The following is a 20,631-nucleotide window of genomic DNA, read 5'->3' as shown; positions in this document are numbered from 1 at the left end:
TAAAATTAAGTCATTCTCTGTTCTTTTCCATAAGCAGTTTATATGAGTTGATTCTAACCAGAGATTAAAATGTTAAATTCAATTCTAATAACATTTTCCTTGGATTTTATATCAAAGTTCATTTCTGAAAGTCAAGCATACAATTTGACCTTCTGTAGTTAACTTGTATTTACTATGATTACACATTTTAAGAGCTATGAGCAAAACATGGAATAAGTATGCATTCTTTGAAAACTTACTTGGGCTTACAGAGAAGGCATGAAAAATGGTAAAATTATGAATAGTTTGGGTAATGGTAAATTCTGAATAGTTTCGATAAAATCAGACTTGTGGCATTTGGATCATGAAGTAGACAAAATAACCCTAAAACACTTCTTTTAGAAACTCCCCTCCATGGTGTGTGGTAAGTGGCAGTTATCTTGGTGTAGAAAATCTATTTTATTAACCCATAGAAAACATTCTGCAGCACTGAACCTTTCAGATCTATTTTATTCGTGACCTTTATCTTCACTAAATTCTTTAGTCTGTGATGTATTTATAGAGGGCACAAAATCTTTTAATATGTCTTCTAATTTTTCTTTCTTCTTCTATGACAGCATCCTTGGGTGAATTATTGTTAAAATAATACTTTGAATAGTAATAATTCTGAAATTGTATTCACACATTAATCATGATGGGTGGGTTATAAGTATATGTATCACCATTTGCAAACATTTATTAAACACCCACTGTGATATATTAGCTGAGGTTCACAGATTTTCTGAAATAGGCAATTAAAGTTAAGGAGGGTAAGTAAGTCTTGTGCATTCTAGGATTGTTGATAGCTATCCCTGGAGCAGTAATAAAGGTTTTCATGTTCTACACTTACTATATGCCAATTGCTATTTAAGCGCTTTGCATATGCTAATTTACCTCACAACAACCTGAAGGAGAGATGCTGTTAAGCCCATTTAGAGAGGAGGAGAGGAAGGTGATGACAGAGAGATTAAATAACTTTCTCAGAGTGACAGGGCTAGAACATGGCAGGACTGGGGTTTCAAACAGGCAATTGGCCACAGAATCTACACTCATACCCACTCTACCGTCTTGCATACTCTGTGACCAAAATAAGAACAGTCTGTAGTTTGCACAATTCAAATTCCTGCGAACTTACAAAAAGATGCTATAATTTAACTGAGTTTAAAATATAAATTAAAAAATGAGGCAATCACTTGCATTATGTCCTGAAATTCACAGCAACACCAGATAATAGTTTTTTTTCTGCCAAAGTACTAGTGCCTTTTAAAGCTATATGACTTCAAGTGGCTGGATGCAGAGACTCATGCCTATAATCCCAACACTTTGGAAGTCTGAGGCAGGAGGATTGCTTGAGGCCAGGAGGTTGAGGCTGCAGTGAGCCCTGATCATGCCACTGCACTCCAGCCTGGATGACAGAGCTAGACCTTATTTCAAAAACAAAAACAAAAATCTGTATGACCACTATGTTCATTAATTTATCCATGCCCACATTACCCTGTGACCCATTAAGAGAGAAGATAGGCTTAAAAATGTAGACTGTAGAGTCTGCACAGCAAGAGATCCAATCCAACTTCTACCATGCATTAGCTAGATCAGCAGTCCCCAACCTTTTTGGCACCAGGGACTCTTTTTGTGGGGACCCGGCAGGGAACACAGTTTCAGGATGAAACTGTTCCGCCTGAAATCATCAGGCATTAGTTAGATTCTCATAAGAAGTTCACAATCTAGATCCCTTACATGCACAGTTCACAGTTGGGTTCAGCCTCCTATGAGAATCAAATGCCGCCACTGCTAATCTGATAGGAGGCAGAGCTCTGGCAGTAATGCTGGCTCACCTGCCACTCACTTCCTTCTGTGCAGCCCAGTTTCTAACAGGCCACAGACTGGTGCTGCTCCATGGCCCAGGGCTTGGGGATCCCTGATTAGATAACTTGGAGCAAGTAACTTGACCTCACTTAGCCTTAGTTTTCTCATATGTAAAATATGACAACAGTATGCATCTCATAGGATTAAGTTAACCAACCAATGTGGCAACATTTACTTTAATGACTGCTGTGTTCTAAGTACTGGGTCAATGTCAACTGTGGTTGCCATCAGTATTATCTTCTCATAATCTACTTTACCAAGCTGGCCTGGCATGGATATGAGAACTGCTACAGCGCAGAGTATAAGGTTTCTTTACCCACGAAACACAGCATCATAATGAATGACCCTTATTTGTTCCTCTTGAAACTTCCAGAGACTTCATCCAGTTTGTTTTTTGTCCCTGTTATTTCTAATAATTGTCTGCCACCTTAGTTGCATGACACTCTAATTTGAAGAGTGATTTCATTTTGAAGGAATCTAGCAGAGTGTGACTCAAATGAGATCTTCCAGAAAGAAAATCCTATTTAATGACTGTGATGTAGAGAAAACTGTTTTGAGCAATCCATAGATGATTCAACACTCTCAGGGTGTGAAAGTAGGACTAAGGTGGCTTTAGTAAGTAATGATTTGAAAGCATCCATCTGTATAATGATGTTTCATAGTTACAGAGCAACCATAAACATGTATTTTGATGGTTTGGTAATGATATAGATACTTACGTTCTTATTGCTTTTAGTGACGGTCAGGTGGGTGAGGGAAACTGTCTAGACATTGTCACCTAGTTTTTAAAAATTGATTTTTCATTATTTTGAAGAAAGCGCTTTTTCTGGACAAACAGTATTTAGCTTCAGAATAGTCTATTCTTTGCTGAGCTTTGTGTATAGAATTTCAAAGAACTTTTGGAGTTTTTGAAGTTTTTCTTGTATTGTAGAGTATGTCATTAGAGTGTCAGTCTGTGCAGGCTGCTATAACAAAATACCATAAGCAGAAATTCATTTCTCATAGTTTTGGAGACTGGGAAGTCCCAGATAATGGTGCCAGAAAATTTAGTGTCTAGTTGAGGATCTGATTCCTGATTGTTCATAGCTCCTGTAACCTCACATGGCTGAAGAAGCAACAGATCTAAGTTCTCTTTTATAAGTTTGCTAATATCATTCATGAGGTTCTACTCTCATGATCTAATCACCTTTCAAAGTCCCTACCTCCTAACAGCATCACTTTGGGGGCTGGAATTTCAACATACGAATTTGAGGAAGGACATAAAACCATTCAGATCATAGCACAGTTTTAAATTTTTTGGTGAATGTGCCTTAGTTCCCTATTGGCAAAGTACATATCACTCTTCCTGCATAAGTTTAAGAAATATAAAAATGATATTTTTATTAGAACGATATTTGGTTCAAGGGATCATTATCCACCTAAATGATAAAAGTCTAAAAACAAAATTGTTCTCAATGTATTCTCTTTCTTCATCATTCAAACAAATACTGTGAGGATGATTACTTAATTTTATAAATATTCCTTGATATTATCCTCTTTATAGTATTCCTTCTGGCCTAGTTTAGTTGAAGGTTCAGATACTCTTACACGTAGGAGCAGACGAGTGTCATAAGTGATGGAAGCAGAATTCCTGGGAAGAAATAGTGAGCAGTGGGATCTTGGAAAATGGGTTGGGATTACCCTCATTGGGGTACAGTTGGTCTCAGCTAAAGAGAAAGACTAACCCATACCCAGTGTGGGGACTAAAGAAAAAAAAATCTGAAAAATGGATGTATGTAGTCCATGGACTGCAAATTTGCAATCTTTATTTTACACTCCCATCACCTTGCTTCTGTATTGTGTCAGTGGCTCCTGCCTTCAGCTACACAGGTGTCCAATCCATTCTCTGTATTAACACCAGAGTGGCGTTTCAAAGAGTCCAACAATAATCTCATGCCACCCCCCGCCTTTTTTTTTTTCTGAGACAATCAATCTCGGCTCACTGCAAGCTCCGCCTCCTGGGTTCACGCCATTCTCCTGCCTCAACCTCCCCAGTAGCTGGGACTACAGGCACCCGCCACCACGCCTGGCTAATTTTTTGTATTTTTAGTAGAGACGGGGTTTCACCATGATAACCAGGATGGTCTCAAACTCCTGACCTCGTGATCCACCCGCCTCAGCCTCCCAAAGTGCGGGGATTACAGGCATGAGCCATCACGCCTGGTCTCACTCCCCTTTTTAAAACAACTTCCACATCACCTAATTGTATACTGCATGAAATACAAAAGTCTAAGTTCTTTACCATGACATATAAGGGACCCTTCTTGGACCCTGCCTCTTCTTTTGTTTTCAGTTTCACTTCTCACCACTGTCCCTCCCTAATACAGCATGCTTCAAAAATACAGAATTGCATGTCTTTGTCCAAGTACACCACGGTACTGATGCCCCTGTGCTTGTTCTGTTTGCCTGCAGTTTTACCCTCACTCTGCCCAATTGGGAGACATCATTCAATCCTTACTTAGGTCTTAGTACCACTTTGATGTCTCTCCTCTCATGCATACTTGCTAGGCTGTACTACATAAGGGCCTCAGAATAGAGTTCTTTTTAAATGCCTTGCATGTATCACATCAGTCCATTCAAATTTTTATTCCCTATCTGCCCACTTTATTAATTAGCTTCTGTTCTCCTTTAATGTACAGACCTTATCTGAATCTTTTTTGTCTTCTCGGTGTCTGGCAAATAGTCCAGCACATAGTATGCGTTAACCTGTTGCCAACATATATTCCATGTTCTGATATGAAGGTGATAAGAAAGAGAATAATGAATGTTTCATGAACATTTCTTAAAGGGATAGATTTGGGAAGATATGAAAATATTTTATCTCCAAGGCAATGCATTTATTTATTTTTTGATCCTTTAAGTCATATAAGGGCTATATGTTCTCAGATGTACTTTATTCTAGGAATTTCTAATTTAATGTACTCAAACACAAAGCACTATTTAGGAAAGCAGGCAAAAGTCCCATAAATCTCGGTTGTAAGTTGATTTCAGAAAACACTCATCCGCACAGTGTCACCCAACTGTTGACTGATTAGACTATATCAGGCAGTATCTCCACTGGTTGTGTTTAATGTGCATTTATATGGGGTTGGCTCATGATGCTGTTTGGAGTAATCTTCTCTTTACACTACACCAGGTATACGGTTCATAATTTTTTGACCTGTGTGATTTATGTGTCTGTTTTCCACAGCTTTTGTTTTGGTATCAGAAACCATTAATCCTTCAAAATCCTGCAGTTGTAATGTTAACTGCCAACAGCATTGATTTGCAATTGGCGTGAGAGTATGGTTCAACCATTTCATAATAATTCTAATCTATTTTTAAATGATGACCATTGTACCAGCAAAATAATCAAATATAGAATTTCCCCAACTCTTCAACAAAAATATATTCACTCTATTCTTGGCCTCAGGTTTATTTCCTTAGTTTTACTTAAGTTATTTTGTTAAACATAATGTTTAGCAACTCTTAGTTTACCTAGTACTGAAGTATAAATAATAAAGTAATTGTCACTCCTCTGGATTATGTTTTCTGAATTTGTATAGATATTAATACATAACATGTTATATATTGTTACATGCGGATGTATTGTGAGGAGAGCCAGCTATGTCTCTTGCTGCTAAACAGCAACACATTTTATTTTTAATTTCCCTGTATGTTTTATAAAGGCAAAATATTAAAGGCTAATTTCAGTGTCATTACAAACTATGTAATTTCACTATGGATTCTCATAGTGACTACTGACACCATAGAAGCCTTCTTAAAAATTACAGGTTTTTAAGACTTCTAGGGTATATACTTCATTCTGTGAATAATTAATAAGAATAGTATAATTCTTAGTATAATATCATAGTATAATTCTTCAGCCTCCATAGACTCTATAATGGCGATTTTGGCACCATTAAACCTCAAATGAAATATTTCTAAAAATTATGGATAGAGGTATTTGTTTGGATGTGTAGGGGGGAGATGACATGAAGCAGAAGTTATTGAGAAGGAATGACTACAAATATGTGGGTCAATCCAAGCATATGTTAGCTTATCTGCTACAACACCTGCACACTTTGCAAAAAGAAAGAGTTTGCAAAAGGATATCAAGTCGCTTGGAAAAATAATGATCTAACGTTTAGCTCATGTGAAAGTAATTCATTTGTCTCATAGGACTTTAGGGAGAAAAGACCACAAGCTGTTTGTGGTTTGCTCTCCCCCAAAATCAAGTTTTCTCTAATTTTGAAAATATTCTAGGATTCTGGCTTCACTTAAAAAATTAGGCACTTCCAACTGAAGGCTAAGAGAATTCTTTTTAGAAAAAAAGGAAAAACCTAGGCATTAACTGACTATCATTAAGGAAATTGATGTTTTTCAGGGAATGATGTACCTGGAAGAAAGACGGCTCGTTCATCGGGATTTGGCAGCCCGTAATGTCTTAGTGAAATCTCCAAACCATGTGAAAATTACAGATTTTGGACTAGCCAGACTCTTGGAAGGAGATGAAAAAGAATACAATGCTGATGGAGGAAAGGTGGATATCTTTTTGAAAGCAATATTGCTTGAAAATGTAGTATACTATTCTTTTATGTCCTTATATTTTATACAAGAAATCAATAAGCCTGAAGCTTAGGAGATTATAAAACCTTGGTTCTACCATTTGCCTTTTCTCCTGCTCAGGGTATGTATATGTGTGTGTATATATTCCATGTACATATATATATATATATATATATACCATATATTACCAGCTTCCATTTCTCAAAAGTAGCTAAAATAAGGTGATGTATGTCTGTACCCAGGTGACCTTCATGTTAGGTCCAGTGGTGGGAAGGGGGTGGATCCTTAGGGCTTCTAGAAATTAAACTTTAACACATGGCTGTAGAAATTGTCCCATTGATCTAAAGACCATAGCACTAACTCTTACAGATAACATAGCTTCTCTCTTATAGACCAGAGAAAAGTTTAGGTAGTACAAACAACCCTGAACAGAGCCACTGCCTCGTCTAACTTTTCTGACCCTCTAGTCTCAGCCTCTGCCTGACAACAGCATTCCTGACTCTTTCACCCACTCTATGGTCTCAATCCAAGCCTTAGTACCATGTCTTGTACTTCCTCATTAACCTTCTCTTTAGCTTGCCTTTCTTGGCCAAACTATTAGGACTAGACTTCATATGGAGGTCCCTCTAGCTTCACCTGGTGAAACCTAAGGTCGGGAAGCCCAAATGAAATGAGCAAATGCAATCTTAGCCTATGGTGACCTATAAGCTTACACTAACAAAAAAACTCAGTTATTCTCATGTCATGTAAATATATTTATTATATGCTTTATTTATCATGGGCCATCCAAATATATATTATAAATATTTTGCAGTGTTAGGTTTCCAAATGCTTAACTTCATCACAAGGCAAAGTAACACAAAATTTTTTTAAACTACCCTATTTTGCCTGTTTGCTACCAAACTGCAGTAGTCTGAGACCACAGCTTTGAAATTCACTATAAGACTGCACAGAAGTTGAAGTCTATAAATCACATGGCTTCACTTGTCTTGAGAACATAAGATTTGAGACATAAGATTTGTCTAAAGCAAGATTCATTACAGCTTTAAATGCTTGGTAACCATTAAGTCTTTATCAAGCTACCTGTGATTTAAACTTACTTCTTTAACACAATGTCCGTAGTCCATAAAGTCTGCTAACTCCTTGCCCATAGGGAAATTACTTTCAATGTGTCTTCTGTTCCCTTTCACTGGATACCATGATTCTGTCATAGAGTTACCTTGGTGTCACCTTGGTGAGCAGCCAACCTCATGATTTCAAAGGCCTATTTAGTTTTAAGCTTTCAACTGCACAGTAGAAGTGTTTATCTTTATTCCATAGAATCTAATTATATTCTCAGCTATATAATGCTGCCCTTCATAGTTGAAACTCATTCTGCTGGCCCATCAGCAGCAGGATATGTGGGTTGAGTTGTTTTTCTTGTAGTGATGATAGATTTGTGCTGATCCCCTCACATTCTTTTATATAGTTCCTATTTTGAAAATGGTACATATTTTCAATACTGGCTAACCAAGATGAGAGAGGTCATTTGAAACTGGAAAACAAAGCAAGGCTAACTTTGGAATTCATGACTTTAGGCCTTTTAGTGGCCAAATTATATGAGAGGAGAAGGGAGGGGGCAAGTATAGAAAGAGTCCATTGTACTGGTGGCCCAAAATGTGTCTGAGGGTGAAAAGGGATAACTGAAAATATAACAAATCTCATTTTTTGAGAAAAAACTATAAACACATTTTTAGAAGCATATGTATTAGATGTTTAGATTTGATACTATAAATCATAATATTTACTAGCAACTTAATTACTGAATGTTAATTAAGAACTATAGAAAGTTATCCCTACTTAATTATTTTTACCTTTAATTGTTTATAAAGCTTTTTAAAAAAATAAGTAAGTACGACCAAGCATGGTGGCTCAATGCCTGTAATCCCAGCATTTTGGGAGGTCAAAGCGGGCAGATCACTTGAGCTCAAGAGTTCTAGGCCAGCCTGGGCAACATGATGAAACCCCATCTCTAAAAAAATGCAAAAATTAGCCAGGCATGGTGGCACACCCCTGTGGTCCCGGCTACTCAAAGGCTAAGGTGGGAGGATCACTTGAGCCTGGTAGGCAGAGATTGCAGTGAGCTGAGATTGTGTCATTGCACTCCACCCTGGGTGACAGAGTTGAGACCCTATCTCAAAAAATAAATAAATAAAATAAAAAATGAATAAGTATAGTATGTCTTTAGATTATTTCACTTTATGTATTTTATAAATTAACATATATTTATGGTTATAGTTATATCTACACATACACAATTTAAAAAATATGATTAAGTCCAGCCCAGAGATTCACATTTATGAAATACATATAGAAATGAATTTTTAATGTAATTTTAAAACTTTCACTTCTTACTTCTCTACAGATGCCAATTAAATGGATGGCTCTGGAGTGTATACATTACAGGAAATTCACCCATCAGAGTGACGTTTGGAGCTATGGTAAATAAATCTTCTTTGCGAATTAAAGCTTGTAAAGCAAAAATACATATGTTAAATTCATGTGAAATATCTTAAGCTAAATTATTTTGTTGTGTTATAAATACCTATTTATAAGCCTAATCTAAAGGAGTTAAAACTCTTTGCTTTCTCAATGAAAAAAAGAACAACAAAATATTCTATTTTATTTTATTTTAAAGTTCTGGGATACACATGCAGAACCTGCAGGTTTGTTGCATAGGTATACATGTGGCATGGTGGTTTGCTGTACCCATCAACCCATCATCTAGGTTTTAAGCCCCACATACATTAGGTATTTGTCCTAATGCTCTCCCTCCCCTTGCCTCCCATCCCCTGACAGGCCCCTATGTGTGAGGTTCCCCTCCCTGTGTACATGTGTTCTCAATGAAGAACAACAAAATATTCTAAATAGCATTCCTTTCTGCCTTTTTCTGCTTTTTTCTAGTTTATTACAATGTAATATACTAATATCTCTGCTAAGATGTTTTCCATAAGCTTTGGTTTGATAGCAACTGGCCTGATCATTTTGACAGGAAAAATATTCAGCCAATATTGGTTTAGGGACAATTTCACAGAATTTCATGGCGTTAATTTTAAGCGACTTTCAAAAACATAACTCTGAATATAGTAAATATTCAAACAAAAACAAAACCAATTTTTGTGTGTTTTTTACATATGAGAATTTTTATGTTCTATAGTAGAAAACAGATTATTGTCATAACAAAGAAAAATTACTGACAGCAGTAAGTTAGAGCAATGAACATGGTAAAAAGAGAAGAATGCTAATTACAACATTAATTTTAATTTACAAAGTACTTGTGGAGTAACAGAAATGTTACAGAGTGAATAATATGAACTGGAAAAGAGTGATATCTATAATTAGAACATTTATTTTATTGTGCTTAATTGTTAAGATGAGCTATTTAGCATCTGTCTGGCTACTTAAATGTAAGTCCGGTATTACTAAGAAGGAGTCAATATGTTTCTAAGTTTAAACATATCATATAAAATTGGCATTTCTTACCAATAAGAAAGCATAACACCCACTTAAATAAAAGGGTGGTAGTGAGATTTAAACGCATGGCACAATTTATTTTACTCAAAATTAAGCTTAAAAAAAGTTTTACCTTTTTTTGCATTGTTGGAAAAAAACATATAAACCATTCAATCACTTCGAACTTACAACTCTTATTTGTCAATGCTGGACAAAACTTACTTCCTAAACTATTGTAAGAAGTGTACAGAAAAACATCTATTACATGTATTCTATAAATTTATATATTATATGACACAGATTAGCATGTAGATTAGCATATGTTACATGATATAGACAGGTTTATAGAATATATACTATGTCAGATTTATATATTATATATATCATATAGTATATTTTACATATATATATATATACTTTTTCTTTTTCTTCTTTTTCTACTTATAATTCACTGAATCAAATATGGCAATCTCCTGAAAGCAAATTTAAATTAGCTCAAAATATATGTAAAGTTGGCAGAACAGTCATATTTTTAATAGTAAAATTTGTCTTTTGGGGAAAATCTTGTTACTCAGGCTGTAACATTTTTCTTCATGTTGAGTTGCAAAATCCCAGGAAGTGTTCATCAAAAATAAATAAAAGATAGGTAGTACTCTGTTTTGAAACACAGCCCAGGTCATCAACCCATATTCATAAGACACTTAAAAATTTTTATGATATATCATAGTTGATTGCAAAAGGCATAAAAGGCAGAGAAAGTTGCATAACTTTGTTTACAGTGCACCTTTATGGAAAATTCTCACTAGGTGCATTTTTATTTTTACAAAAATAAGCATCGGCTGTGATCTACATCTTAAGAAAAAGGAATTGCAAGTAAAATTTGAGGTTGTTTTATTTTAGCTTTCCTGATACTGTTCTTTTGCATGAAACCATCCTTTTCTAACCCTATCTTGTCATCACCTTTACAAGCATATAATTGGATTATCAGAAGTAGTTTTTTTATATTTTGACTTTTGTTTTTGTATTTATATGTTTCTGTTTATTATATTTTCTATTATTTTGATTTACAGTTGCTTTGTATCTTGCTTATGTTGGGAGTTCTGATAGAGATGTGAGAGTATCTACTCTATCTTTTATAACTGCCTATCTAAGTTAACAAAATGTTCTCCTTAAATATATATTCTAGGCCCAGCATGGTGTCTCGTGCTTCTAATCCTAGCATTTAGGGAGGCCGACGTGGGCAGATGCCTCAAACCCAGGAGCTTGAGACCAGCCTGGGCGACATGCTGAAACCCTTTATCTACTAAAAAATACAAAAATCAGCCAAGCATGGTGGCTCATGTCTGTAGTCCCAGCTACTCAAGAAGCTGAGGTGAAAAGATCATGTGAGCCTGGGGAGGTTGAGGGTGCAGTGAGCTGTGATCATGCCTCTTCACTCCATTCTGGGTGACAGATTGAGACCCTGTCTAAAATATAAAATATATCATTCTAAAATATAAAAAATTCTAAAATATAAAATATTCTAAATATAAAATATTCTAAAATATAAAATATATATATATATATTCTGTAAGTATGACTATCTAGAGATGAACAGTCATCCACTTAACTTGTTGCAGCCCGCCTCAGAGAAAATTTTTATATTTTAGGAACTACTCCTTAATATACAAACTTAAAGATGTAATAACAATCAGTCAATTAAATTATCCTACGTACATGTTAACAATATACCTAAAATCCTAAGATGTAAATATTAACCCAAAAAAATCAGGTAATAGTTAATATTCTATTATAAAGAATAATTTTAAATTCAACATAGGTTTATATTTTAAGCTTTGTATTTTTGTTATCAGTCAATGATAACTGTTATAAACTAAAAACGACTTCAGCCTGAGTAAATAATTCATTACAGATGGCAGTAGGAAAGAAAACATAGCTCTAATTAATGGATTTTATATTGAAAGATGACTGTATATCAATCAAAATTCACTTTGTAATATTTTTGTGCCCAGCTAGCCATTTCTGAACTTAAAAATCTTTACCCTTAAGAAAATATTATTTTAAACTATATGATCATTATATCACAAAAATGATATTTAGTGTATATATTATTGCTGAAATCAGAACCATCATTATCATCAAAACTGGCTATTTGCATGCTAACATTTAGTGTATTTGCTTTTGCAGAGAAAATCAATGTCCCAGTGATTCAAGAAAGCCATTTTATTACCTAAAGAATAAACTACTTTTTATCCCCTTCACAATTTTGTTGATGCCTACTTCGCATGTACTATATATTACATATGGAACATTCCTCACTCAGGCTCTCATATTTACTAAAGAAGTATATCTGTTTTATTCAACTGTTTTCTTTGTGTAAGGTAGAGAGAGTCACAATTCTTTATTGTAACATGAGGTAATTATTCTGGAAGGCTTTAATAGCAAAGATGCTAATCTTAAAATTAGTCAATATCTTCTTTTACTGGCAATCATATTTATTGTTACTGAATACATATGTATGTATAGTAAATGAATTGTTTTATGGACTGCAACATGGTATAGTGAAATATAACTTGGATCAGCAAACATTAGTATTACCTATAGGCAGAAATGGGAAACAGATTCTATACGCTGATATCCACTGTAAATTGTCTCTTCTATCCATTAGAAATTCCAAGACAATAATAAGAAAATTGAATTCCCCCGCAAAGATTTTGACATTGGGGTTCTCATAATGGATACAGGAATTTGTGGAGCTTTTTTTTTTTTTTTTTAATTGATTGGTGTTTTGATTGACCTATAAGGAGTATTCTTTTACCAGTGGTATGTTGCTGGTTTGTTCAAAATATGTTGTTAATATGCTTAAGTAAGAATTTTTTCTCCAATATAGGAGTTACTATATGGGAACTGATGACCTTTGGAGGAAAACCCTATGATGGAATTCCAACGCGAGAAATCCCTGATTTATTAGAGAAAGGAGAACGTTTGCCTCAGCCTCCCATCTGCACAATTGACGTTTACATGGTCATGGTCAAATGTAAGATTGCAAAATAATGTTATCATCACCATCATCATTCTTAGCAAAGTAATAGCACAGATTACTCAATCTGTATAACATTTCTCTGTATTGAAAAATATAACAGTTCAAAAACAATTATGAAGGGAACACGTAAACGCCTCTTTGTTGTGACTATTATTAATATAAAGGAATATTCTTCCATGCTATGAAGTCAAAATTATGACTCTTTTACCCTCATAATCTCCATGACAGTCAAATTGCCTGTCATAAAGAGAGGTAATTAGTCACAATAATGTTCTTAGTAACATTACTAACAGGAATGTTAGTAATAACATTAGTGACCTTTATGGGAAAATATCAGGCTACATAAATGATGTAAACATGAAGGAAAAAAACCTGGAAACTGATAGTTTTAAAAATTAATTTAATAGAAATGGATCTATGGGTTTTAGTCAAGAGCAAATTAGCAGGATAAGATGGGAAGTGGGAAGAAATGAATCTATAGTGAGCTAAAAAGATATAAATGTTTACTTTTTTCAATTTGATCATTTGTTTACATCAAACTCTTACTTTTCTTTATTCTTCCTATGCCCCAGGCACATATGTATTATAAATGTGTTTTTGAAGCACAGGCCCTTAATTTAAATAGAATTAAGGAAGTCTCCAGAGTTTCTGGCTTAATTTAAGTGAGATTAACATGTAGCAATTTCTCTTGTATAATCTAAGGTTTTCCCCTTCTGATTTACACCGGGTTAGCAAAGAAACAAACTTGTGAAGGTGAATAAGCATCTTATTAATAAGAGACTTTGGACCCAGGTCTACTCAGATTTATATTCATGACATGTGTGATACATTCTGACAGTGAGGGAGGAAATAAAAAATGTTCTTTGCAGTTCAGGTCAGCATGCCCTTTTCACTAAGCATAGTTCTATTTACTCAATATTTAGTTGGAGAGAAACCGATACCTCAACTGTGGTTAACCTTTTTTGGCTTCAATGGTTTCAGAAACACCTATTTTCTCATTAGCATCTTGGCATTAGCAAGCATTTTTTCAAGTGAATGCATATAGAATACAGAGCATTTGAGCTTTGTTTGGAGAGAAAAAAAGCAGATGACATTAATGATACATAAAATAACACCCAAAAAAATCCCAGAAAAGGAAGGAAAAAGCTTTACAGCCTTATTCTATTAAATATTGTTTGGTAGATATCTATGGAAGAAAGTTTAAAAACATGCATGTCTTATATAATCTAATCCTATAACTAGCATAGGAAATGATTGAAATTCATTAGAATTTAGCTCTGATGAAATTATATAAAACCAAGTAAACACTTTCTCTAATAGAGAATTTTACCTTTCTTTTGGAGTTTTAATACCTAACAAGAGGATAATTTGGCAAGAAAATCAAGGAAAGCTTGGTACTTTTATTCTTGTCATCTCATTAGCTAAACAGAGCCTGTAGAGATAAAGTCTACTTTATTTAGACTCCCAGCTAAATAATAATACATACCTTGAAAACTGCTGATAGTATGTTTATGCTGGACAAGCTAGTACTAAGATAAGCTAATGTCTATTGCTGAATAGGCATTACCAATCACTTTGCATTAGTTTTTTTTTTTTTTTTTTGTCCACCAGTACAAATGTAGCACAAGACAGTTGCTTTTAATTCCTCTTTTCCCCTTTGTGCCAGTGTAAGCATTGTAACCAAATCTTTTCTCCCACGTCACTCCTAATACAAAGCAATAGCTTATATTGCAGTTACCTCATCTATACCCATCAGAGAAAAAAAAAAAATCTTTTGCTTGACAGTACATTACATTTAGTTACGAATATCAACAAAGAGACTGATAAAGCCTTACCAATTGAGTTGCTTCTTTTACTAGCTTTCTTTCTTTTTCAGATCATTATGATTAAAACAACAGTTTTCAAACTTTTGCTCATATTTTCACAAAATTTAAATTTCAACTCCTTTGAATTATGGATATAGTGACATTTTCACTGTGTAAATTTCCAGGTTGGATGATTGATGCTGACAGTAGACCTAAATTTAAGGAACTGGCTGCTGAGTTTTCAAGGATGGCTCGAGACCCTCAAAGATACCTAGTTATTCAGGTTAGTACATTTGACTTATGCATTTAAGACTAGACTGATGGCAAACTCACTGCAAAATGAGTAATATTGGGACTTTGGAACTGTGGGAATGACCACTAACATGCTGATTAATTAAGCAGATTATCATGTGAAATGACTTACTTATGGAAAAGAGCTTTTTTACTTCATGTCAGATCCACCTTTTAGCACCTTCCCTTAGTATTCAAGTGGCTCTGCTATTGAACAGATAATTATGATTATACATATACATGAAAAGGTCTTGATCCTCAGACACTTATTTTAGCACCTTGATTTTATTAACATTATGTATAAGTCATGTTCATTAGTACAATTTTCATTTTTCAGAACAAAAGGAAGACAGATTATTGTTTTAATCTTGCCCATGCTTGAAGACAGAGAATCAAAAGTTTCAGTATATTAATATTTAATTTACCCAAAAATATTTTAAAAGATGTTTTGTTTTATTTGGAGGGATAGGCAGTATCCAAGCAATAACTCAATTCAAATGAATTGATGCACATTTGAATCAACCAACCAGCCAAAGGAATATTTTTTATTTAACACTAGAAAAATAGACTGGATAATTAAAAAATAATAATATATTTCTCTATAATTATTTTCACCTAAACTATAAACAAATGGGCCTTGGACTAGAGTGAATTATGTTTCCTCAGTAAAACAAGGCAGCCTTTATTTACATATCAATAGTCTGACATAAAGATGAAAGCTAGGTTTTAGAAGATACTTATTTCCATTTATTTTTTCCCCAAAATTAGTTTTCATGAACTGAAACTGTTTCCAAAAATCATGTAACTTTAAAAATATAGGAAAAATATTTAAGGTGAGGTGAGGAAGAGCATAACAAAGGTTTTGGTGTCTTTCTCTTACTCCTTTAGTCTATTTGCCACTTGCACTATGAGTTTTGAATGTCACTACTTTGAAAATGTAGCCAGTATGCTATAGAATAAAGTATAGACCCTATGGTCCTGATAATCCTACAGCATCAAACCAACCAAATAAACATTGATAAATTGATCACATTTTATTGTTTATTCTTAAAGTTGCAACCCATACACGATCTGGGCAATGAACAATTATTTTCAGACCTGAAATTGATTTTACCTCCCAAATATCATCTTTTGATTTTGCTTTATTATTCTCTAATGGTATTTATCATATTCTCCTTGTATAAAGTGTGTTTACCTGGCCCTATCATTTCTAAGCACGTTATAGGTTTCTTAATGGCTGGTGGTTGTGCTAAAGACTTGTTTTTGTTTTTGTTTTTTTAATGTGTGTATGAATTTTTCAACCATTTGTTATGATATTACATATTTAAGATAAAGAAATCATATTTGTGTCTGATGGGCAATCTTTTAGGGTGATGATCGTATGAAGCTTCCCAGTCCAAATGACAGCAAGTTCTTTCAGAATCTCTTGGATGAAGAGGATTTGGAAGATATGATGGATGCTGAGGAGTACTTGGTCCCTCAGGCTTTCAACATCCCACCTCCCATCTATACTTCCAGAGCAAGAATTGACTCGAATAGGGTAAGAAGGAATTATATACACATACCATATTATTTCTGAGATATAAAATCAAGTAAATAGGTTATAAGCACTAACATTTCAAAATAATTATATAGCTCAAATCAATGTGATGCCTAGATTAAAAATATACCATACCCACAAAAGATGTGCCAATCTTGCTATATGTAGTTAATTTTGGAAGACAAGCATGGACAATACAACATGTACTCTGAAATACCTTCAAGATTTTAGAAGAAAAACATTTTCCTCATCTTAATTTATCTAAAACAAACCTTTAAAAAACAATTCCAACTAATAAAACTATATGTGTATATAAATAAATGAAAATTCCTATGAAGTAGGCTTTCTACTTTTCTTTCTTAAAAAGATATTATGATTTATTAGTCAAGAAGTAATACAAGTATAAATCTCTTTCACTCATTTAAGAAAAATTAAATATTTTCTGTCAAGCAGAAACACAGAAAAACGTGCAGTCCTTTGAACCTAATCATATCGAAAAGGCTGCTAAGAAGTAGATTTTTTTTTTTTAATTATACTTTAAGTTCTAGGGTACATGTGCACAACGTGCAGGTTTGCTGCATATGTATATATGAGCCATGTTGGTGTGCTGCAGCCATTAACTCGTCATTTACATTAGGTATATCTCTCACTGCTATCCCTCCCCCGCCCTCCACAATAGGACCCGGTGTGTGATGTTCCCCTTCCTGTGTCCAAGTGATCTCATTGTTCAGTTCCCACCTATGAGTGAGAACATGAGGTGTTTGGTTTTCTCTTCTTGTGATAGTTTGCTGAGAATGATGGTTTCCAGCTGCATCCATGTTCCTACAAAGGACACAAACTCGTCCTTTTTTATGGCTGCATAATATTCCATGGTGTATATGTGCCACGTTTTCTTAATCCAGTCTGTCACTGATGGACATTTGGGTTGATTCCAAGTCTTTGCTATTGTGAATAGTGCCGCAATAAACATACGTGTGCATGCGTCTTTATAGCAGCATGATTTATAATCCTTTGGGTATATACCCAGTAATGGGATGGCTGGGTCAAATGGTATTTCAAGTTCTAGATCCTTGAGGAATTGCCACACTGTTTTCCACAATGGTTGAACTAGCTGACAGTCCCACCAACAGTGTAAAAGTGTTCCTATTTCTCCACATCTTCTTCAGCACCTGTTATTTCCTGATTTTTTTAATGATTGCCATTCTAACTGGTGTGAGATGGTATCTCATTGTGGTTTTGATTTGCATTTCTCTGATGGCCAGTGAAGATGAGCATTTTTTCATGTGTCTGTTGGCTGTATGAATGTCTTCTTTTGAGAAGTGTCTGTTCATATCCCTTGCCCACTTTTTGATGGGGTTGTTTTTTAGCTCTTTGTAGGTTCTGGATGTTAGCCCTTTGTCAGATGAGTAGATTGGTAGAATGCAAAAATTTTCTCCCATTCTGTAGGTTGCCTGTTCCCTCTGATGGTAGTTTCTTTTGCTGTGCAGAAGCTCTTTAGTTTAATTAGATCCCATTTGTCAATTTTGGCTTCTGTTGCTGCATTCCTTTGGAAGGGGAGATGCGCTCTGATGTTTTGAATTCCAGCTTTTCTGCACTGCTTTTTCCCCATCTTTGTGGTTTTATCTGCCTTTGGTCTTTGATGATGGTGACGTACTGATGGGGTTTTGGTGTGGGTGTCCTTTCTGTTTGTTAGTTTTCCTTCTAACAGTCAGGACCCTCAGCTGTAGGTCTGTTGGAGTTTACTTGATGTCCACTCCAGACCCTGTTTGCCTAGGTATCAGCAGCGGAGGCTGCAGAAGATAGAATATTGCTGAATAGCGATTATTGCTGTCTGATTCTTGCTCTGGAAGCTTCATCTCAGGGGTGTACCCCGCCGTGTGAGGTGTCAGTCTGCACCTAGTGGAGGATGTCTCCCAGTTAGGCTACTCAGGGGTCAGGGACCCACTTGAGCAGGCAGGCTGTCTGTTCTCAGATCTCAGCCTCCATGGTGGGAGCTTCACTGCTCTCTTCAAAGCTGTCAGACAGGGGCATTTACCTCTGCCAAGGTTTCTGCTGCTTCTTGTTTAGTTATGACCTGTCCCCAGAGGAAGAGTCTACAGAGGCAGGCAGGCCTCCTTGAGCAGTGGTGGGCTCCACCCAATTGGAACTTCCCTGCTGCTTTGTTTACCTACTTAAGCCTCAGCAATGGCGGGTGCCCCTCCCCCAGCCTTGCTGCCGCCTTGCAGTTAGATCTCAGACTGCTGTGCTAGCAATGAGGGTGGCTCCGTGGGTGTGGGACCCTCTGGGCCAGGTGTGGGATATAATCTCCTGGTGTGCCCTTTGCTAAGACCCTTGGTAAAGTGCAGTATTAGGGTGGCAGTTACCCGATTTTCCAGGTGTTGTGTGTCTCAGTTTCCTTTGGCTAGGGAAAGGAATTCCCTTCCCCCTTGGGCTTCCCAGGTAAGGCGATGCCTCGCCCTGCTTCAGCTCTTGCTGGGCACGCTGCACCCGCGGACCAGTGCCAACTGTCCGACACGACCCAATGAGATGAACCCGGTATCTCAGTTGAAAATGCAGAAATCACCCGTCTTCTGTGTCACTCACGCTAGGAGCTGGAGGCTGGAGCTGTTCCTATTCGGCCATCTTGGGCATGCCCCCGTAGATTTTCATTTCTAAGAAGTAGATTTAAGTTTAGAAAGCTGTTTCTGAAAAGACTTTACATTTCATTTTAAATGTTAAACCTAGTCTATCTGAATTCCATTCTTTCTTTGAAAGCTGTCAAATCCATGCATTTGTTTATTTTTATAAATTCATTCCTCATTCATTCAACATATATTGAGTACCACTGTATGTGAAGCATTAGTATACACTTAAGACTCAAAGAATTTTGACACAACTTCTGCTTTCAAGAAGTGACCACCTTAATCAAAGAATCGTACAGATATAGGGACTGAATAATAAGTGCTGTAATCCAGTATTCACTGACCATTACGGAGCATGAAGAACTAGTAAATTTATGTCTGTAATCAATTTCTTCCATTGATAAGATATAAACATGATGCTTAATTTTTTCTAGAAGATAATTTTCTCTTAATTTCCTTCTTTATCTAAGAACAGTATCATAGCTAGTAGAACAAACAGCATCCAATTTCTCTTGACCATAGCCATAAGAACATTTTCAACTTGCTGCTCATTATCTAACATAATTTGCTTTATTTCATATTGACAGTAATAATTAAGTAATAATAATCCCCTGGTGTTTACTATTCAACACATATATGTTAACCTCCTTAATCCTTAAACAAACTTCATGAGGTTCTATTATTATCATCCCCTTCTTTCAAATGAAGAAACTTGCCACAGAGATGTCAGCTGATATGACTGGTGTCACACACCTAGTCAGTGGAAGAGAGGAATAATGTAAGCTAGATAGCTGCCTACTACACTGTCGTTTTGCTTCAAAGTTACTGAAGCATGTTATTTCCATGATGTGATTAGAGTCTGGGACTTGTCTTGTTTGGGAAATTCCCCAGGTGGTTTTCTTATAAAATGCATCTCAAATCTGCCCTACACCTTTTACTCACCTACCTCCATTTAGAAGATCTGATATGGAAAGAGATAAAGAGAGAGACCTCAATTAATTTTTCTTTTCTATTAAAAATATATTATTTTTATATTTAAATATATTTATATAATATAAAAAATTTTATATAATTTTATATAATTATATAAAATATATATAATATATATATATTTTTTTGTTTCAAAGTCTATCATATATGCTTAAGGAACATTTGATCAAAATTCACCTTTAAGATGTTCCCTTAGCACGTTATTTAGCCACGAACTTAAAATGGAAGTAATTTATTTTCTAATTTTCTAATTTATAATTTCTAATAATATATAATATATATATTAAAATATATATTAAAATATATGTATATATTAAAAAATATTATTTTATACAGTACAAACTGAAAACTTTATCACATGCCCAATGGGGATAGATA

General features: G+C 35.1%; 1 protein-coding gene across 4 annotated transcripts in view; it reads left to right on the top strand.

Annotated features, from left to right (window-relative positions):
* ERBB4 (erb-b2 receptor tyrosine kinase 4) overlaps positions 1-20,631 on the top strand; it is a 1,183,012-nt gene that overhangs the window by 1,127,762 nt on the left and 34,619 nt on the right. For all 4 annotated transcript variants that reach the window (XM_030916910.1, XM_030916912.1, XM_030916913.1 and 1 more), the window contains exons 21-25: positions 6,290-6,445; positions 8,876-8,951; positions 12,854-13,000; positions 14,997-15,094; positions 16,472-16,642. In XM_030916910.1, the coding sequence (XP_030772770.1) occupies positions 6,290-6,445; positions 8,876-8,951; positions 12,854-13,000; positions 14,997-15,094; positions 16,472-16,642 (648 nt within the window). The remainder of the gene's footprint in view (positions 1-6,289; positions 6,446-8,875; positions 8,952-12,853; positions 13,001-14,996; positions 15,095-16,471; positions 16,643-20,631) is intronic.

This window comes from Rhinopithecus roxellana, chromosome 14 (assembly GCF_007565055.1).
Source record: "Rhinopithecus roxellana isolate Shanxi Qingling chromosome 14, ASM756505v1, whole genome shotgun sequence".
In the NCBI taxonomy this organism is placed as follows: Eukaryota; Metazoa; Chordata; class Mammalia; order Primates; family Cercopithecidae; genus Rhinopithecus; species Rhinopithecus roxellana.
This window is presented reverse-complemented; position numbering and strand designations above follow the sequence as displayed.